Raw genomic sequence first — 5,915 nt, forward strand, 5'->3', positions numbered from 1 at the left:
GAAATCAGTAGATTTGATTTAATTGGTTTTGATTGACTTTAATCAATTCATACCAAGACAATATTTTCACTTAATACTATGATATTTGAATTATAAATATGTTTATGGTCTTTCTTACTATAATGTTACTCAGTTTATTTATTTCTATTCAACATAGCATAAATTTTGAACTCACACTATGAAGGAGGGTGTGACCCAAGTGAAGACTTCCTTATGGTCCTAAATATATATTTTTTGTTATGTACAATAATTATATATTGACAAAAGATAAGTTTTTATTAATATATATGTATTGATTAATGAAAGTTGCATGCATGAGTGTTGAAAAAAAGTGTGGCCCCAGGAAGTGTAGAGCTTAAAGGTGGAAGAGAATGATGGGTGGGGAAGAAAACCCTATCATGTTATAGTCATGTATGAAAACATTATTGGCACACATTAGGACTTGAAGCCCATTTGTGGAGCACAAGGGTAACCCTTGTCACTTGTGAGAGGTTAGGGGAACATGTCAAACCAACTTCAGAAATAAAACCCAACATTTGCTTTAGCAAATTATGGGAACTGCTCTTTTTTTATATACAAAAATATATGTTATTTATACCAACTAGTTTTATTTAAAGGTGGGATATATTTTTTTTAGAAAAAAAATAAAAATAAATATGAATCATTCTAAGAGTGGTTCAACCTTTATACAAATCATAACACAATAAATTCACACACCCCTTCCGAACAACCAAGCTCTCACAAACTTAGAATTACGAGCAAACCTTACAAAAGTTCACTTAATTAAAAACATACAAACCAGAGTATCTATGCACCATTCAGAGTAAAAAAAACTAGCATAAACAGATTTTGAAGTTATCCAATATCACACCCTTAATTTTTCTAAAGTGAATACTTCCGAAAGGTCAATCACTTCACCTTAGAAAATATGTTTATTCCAGTCGGATTATTATAAATGTGAATTTTTTTTATTCTCTCAATAATAAGCACAGTTACATGCTTAATTTTCCAACTTCATTTTAGAATATAAAAGAAACCCTTTATATTACTATGATATCTTATATTTCTCTAGTGAGCTAGAATGAAAATATATAGAAGATTGGTGGAAGAAAAGAAAAGAATATTTCGTGACTGTGGCTTTGTGACTGTGTGTGTCTATATGTAGGGTTTGTTTTATAGTAGAGACAGTTATTATGATGTGAAGGTCCCCATGCATGGTCATTATGATGGGTTGGTTGGTTCTTACTTCTTCTTCAACTCATCATCTATATACAACACCGAAATGAAATTATATAATATTTCAACTTATCTTTATTTTAGAAATTTAGGAACCTTTGTGAAACCATCTACAAAATTGAGATCTGAACCTGAAATCTAACTAAATAGAAAGACCAAAATTTTGTTTGTATACCATTTATATCGATCCAAAACTATTTGATCATATTATATAATTTTCAAAGTACGTTAAATGTGAATTATTCGATTATTATTAAATTTCGATTTTGATAAATTTAAGGCAAGTAATTAAATATAAAATATAATTTAACATCTATTGATAAAATTCACAATTTTTATACAGGTATTAAAAGTCTTAACTATTTTGAAAATGAGTGATGTAACATGTGATGTAAAAAAATCACACACAAGACATTTGCTATAATATATATAAATATATAGAGAGAGATTAAGTAAATTATACAATTTTTTAAAATAATAAATTTTAAAGTTTACCAATAGTATTAAAGTGGATAACCACATATATGTAATTTAAATTAATAAATCTTAAAATAAAATCATAATAATTTTTAATACACAAAGAAATATTTTACTTACAATAAATTTCTTCAATAAAGATTTTTTATTTAGAAAATTTGCAATATGCATACTAATATAGTTTTTTATTATAAAATATTGTGCTCAAAATTAATATGTTATCTTAATTTTTTAACATGTATTGTCCACCTTCGATTAAATTAAAAAAACAATCAATTAAGTCAAGTCAAATAGATATAACTTCTTAGTTGCTTACATGCATAAGAAATAAATGTCTATTGACTAAACAATTATACGACTTTACAATAAAGTCAAACACAATCCTATAACTTATTTAAGATTTAGAATTTATTTAAAGGGTGTGCTTATTTTAATTAATTCAATCAAAGATTTAATAATTTTTCAGTCTAAAAGAGTTCATGAATAAATTATTTTTTCACATCAAACTTACATTAAATTGAGAATATTTACGCCTGCACCAAGAAAACGGAGCCTTTCACTACACAATACTATACTTTGATAACATTTTTTTTCAATTTTTTTTTTGAATTACTAATTTATTATAAATACTATATGGAACCTGACTAAAATTCCATAGAGTAAATGATGTATTATCATATCAACCTCAAAAGTTCACATATCTTTTAAAGTTAAAGAGCATAAGCTGATTTTAGTTTATAAAAAAAAAATATTTTGTTTAATCTTTTTATGTTTTCTATTATAAATATTTTTATTAAAAAATCTAAATAAAACTTAAGTAAGAAAAAAATTACATAAAGTTTGAATTTGAGGTCCTGTGATAAGTTATGAATACTATGAATTATTTTAATAAAATAACATGAAAGTAATAAACCATATATGCAGCTTAGTACATACTTCATTTATATAAACAATATATGACCCAATCAACTTCTATGTTTACTTTATGACTTCTATGTTTACTTTATGAGTTGTATATATATACTCTATATATTATAAAGTGCACTTTAACCCAACTTCATAAAATCGATTTATGGGTGAGATTTGTAGTCACTTATATATAATGAAATGTCTTAATTTCTAGTCGATGTGGGATCTCTAACACTATAAGTTGTAATTCCATCTGTTGGTATATTTTTAAAATATTTTGTCATATTTATTGTTCTCTTTTGTCATATTTATTGTTTGTTTTTATAAATAAGATATATAAAATAAATAATGTGAATGGGAGAAGGAGTAGATGATAAGTGAAGGAGGTAAGAGAGATAAAGGCGAAAGTTAACAGAAGGCAGCTCCTCACACAGTACAGTACAGTACCATGCAAACATGCCTTTCTCTCCCATTCACTCTTTTCCTCAAATGCACCAAGGACCACGGATACCACACACTCTTTTAATGCTTTTCACATTTTCATTTTTACATCAAAAAAAACTTCAATACACACAAACAAATTCATGTTATGCTCCCATCCATTAAGCAACAAGATTTCTAACATTTTCTTGTTTTATATTATTCATAGACCATTTTATGTGGCGTTGCTGTTAGTAAAATAATAAGAAAAGAAATGAGAAATTTTGTTGGTAGAATAAAATAGAATGTGGAAAAAGACAATAATTTCCTATCCTCTGTGTATGTATCCAGTTCCCATATGGGTGGGAAAAAAGAGGCCAAAAGAAAATGCGGTTATAATAAACTTTGTTTGATCTTGGTGAAATTACAAAATAAACCCCACCATCACCACGGGGTGTTGCTTTTCATCGAACAATCAAGCCTAGGGCGTCACAGTAACAACGCTCGTCAACGTTTGCTTCTGCTCATCCATCGTTCCATCATCGTGCCACATCAGCAACTGGGCCCGATGGGCTTCCACATCCCAATCTGTGGTCCCGATCACGTACAACATAAGTCCCGCGCAGCACACCTGGGCCGATAATAGGCCCAGCCAGAGCCCACAGAACCCAACGTCTAACCAGAACCCAAGCCCAACCGCCACAGGCATTCCGACCAAATAGAATGCGCTGAGGTTGATATTTGCCGCGGTGTTGGGTCGCGCCGTCCCTCTCACCACGCCACAACCCACCGTTTGCGGACAGTTGCCGAGTTCACAAATTCCAAGGATGGGAAGTGCCAGGGATGTGATCCTTATAATATTTTCGTCATTGGTGAACATTCTTCCCCATGACTCTCTCATTCCAATGGCAAAAAGCATTGCCGAGAAACCTATAATCACGGCCAGAAAAACAGATACCACGGTCGACACCTTCGCCCGATAAGGCTGATTTGCGCCCAGTTCGTTTCCAATGCGAGTGGAAACCGCAAAGCTCAACGAAGAGGGAAAAACGTAAATAAGGGAAGTAGTTTGAATGAGTATACCCATGGAAGCAACGGTTGAAGTGGGGTTAACCAAAAGCCCACACAAAACTATCATGATCTCGTACCACCACCACTCCAGGCAAACGGAGACGCAGCTCGGCGCGGCCAGCCGGAGCAGCGGCTTCCACCCGGCGAGACAGTCCCGGCTCGGCGCGGCGCATTGGAGGCCGGTGAGGCACACGTGCGCGGCGAGGAAGAGGAGGATGAAGAGGCTGGAGGCAGCGGAAGCTGCCGCGACGCCGGCGAGGCCGAGGCGGAGCCGCGTGACGAGAAGGTAGTTGAAGGGGATGTGGAGGAGGGTTCCGGCGAGGGACGCTAACGTGACCGGGTGGGTGACGCCCTGCGCTCGAAGGTAAATGCGGATTGGGTGGAGGAAGGAGTGGGTGAGGAGGTCGGGGAGGGAAAAGATGAGGTAGGTGTGTGCCATGCGGGTGATGTTAGGGTCCTGGTGCAAGGGTAGAAGGATGTTTGACATGTTGAGCCAGAGTAGCGATATTGGGATGGAGCAGAGTAGCAGAAACATTACGCAGCGGTGGAGGGTCAACGACAGCACGTTCATGCGTTTTGCCCCGAAGGCTTGGGAGCATAGCGGTTCCATCCCAAGTGCTAGACCCGACAGCACCGAATAACCTGTGATGTTCGCAAAGGCCATTCCTAAGGACCCCGCCGCCAGTTCCATTTCTCCTAGGTGTCCCAGGAACAACATCGATATCATCGAACGCGCGTAGAATATGAGTCCCGTCATCGCTATGGGAAACGCTAGTTCCATCAGCGCTTTCACTTCTCTCCTTATGCTCCAACACTGCTTTTCTTTTTCCGCTGCTGCTCCTCCCTCCATCATCGTGTAATCTCCTCCCTCTGCTTTTGATCCCATACTAACTTGCACTTCACAGTTCCTCACTCTCTGCTACTCTCTGCTATCTCCTATCTGGGATTTCACTCCCACAGAGTTACTGTGAATGAGAGTGTGTGAGCAGATACATAGATTGATAGATGCACCAAACCAATAATTACCCCGTTTGAATGAGAAGCCCAGGAAGGTGAGTCTTGTATAAATAGACATTTCAAGTGTTTTACCTCCTCCCAAAATTTTTACATCTCTTTCTTTTCTTATAATTAATAATAATAATAAGACGAGGGTTGATGTCAACATACATGCTTATGCTTCTGCAACAGTCATTCATGACGCACCTCTCTTCTTTCTCCTTATAACCTAAAATCTTACAATTTTTCAATCTCTTTGGTAAAAAATGTATATTTATATTACGTGTACTCAGGTTTGATGCCATATAAGAATTGTGGAGATGAAAATTACTCAAATACGTGGGAATGTCAGTGTATTCTGAGGGGAACAATTTCCAATAACGGAATACCTATTTGCTTTTGTGATATTGTGATTATGCTACTTTCTTGGCCTTCTTAGGTAACTGCGATCTCAAATTACAAAAACTTCTATAATTCATTACTTCTAGCTTCTGCTGCAATGCAATTACTTCAATTAATCCAAGAATTCTTCAAAAAGCATTAAAGCACTGCATTACTGACAAAGGTGTCATGCATCATTAAAGCATAATGCATGTACGGCTTATATATTGCTCTACCAAAACCATTTGACTTTGCTCCACTAATTATATTCTTAATGTATCCATCGCACCTAAGAATGTTATTGACTTTCATTAATAATTTCAATTGCTAACAATAAATATAATTAATTCACAAACTCTGCTTTCCTGCAATATACTATTATACTAAAGTAAAGAAACTATTTTCTCCAAACTCCATTATAAGAA

At 34.9% G+C, this 5,915-nt stretch overlaps 1 protein-coding gene across 1 annotated transcript; it reads right to left on the reverse strand.

Annotated features, from left to right (window-relative positions):
* Positions 1–3,317: 3,317 nt before the first annotated feature.
* On the reverse strand, positions 3,318–5,188 carry ADS1 (MATE efflux family protein). Its single transcript, XM_068615045.2, has one exon. The coding sequence runs from the start codon at positions 4,997–4,999 to the stop codon at positions 3,524–3,526; it is 1,476 nt and encodes a 491-aa protein (XP_068471146.1). The 5' UTR covers positions 5,000–5,188; the 3' UTR covers positions 3,318–3,523.
* Positions 5,189–5,915: the final 727 nt, after the last annotated feature.

This window comes from Phaseolus vulgaris, chromosome 2, assembly GCF_051622355.1.
Source record: "Phaseolus vulgaris cultivar YP4 chromosome 2, ASM5162235v1, whole genome shotgun sequence".
Lineage (NCBI taxonomy): Eukaryota > Viridiplantae > Streptophyta > Magnoliopsida > Fabales > Fabaceae > Phaseolus > Phaseolus vulgaris.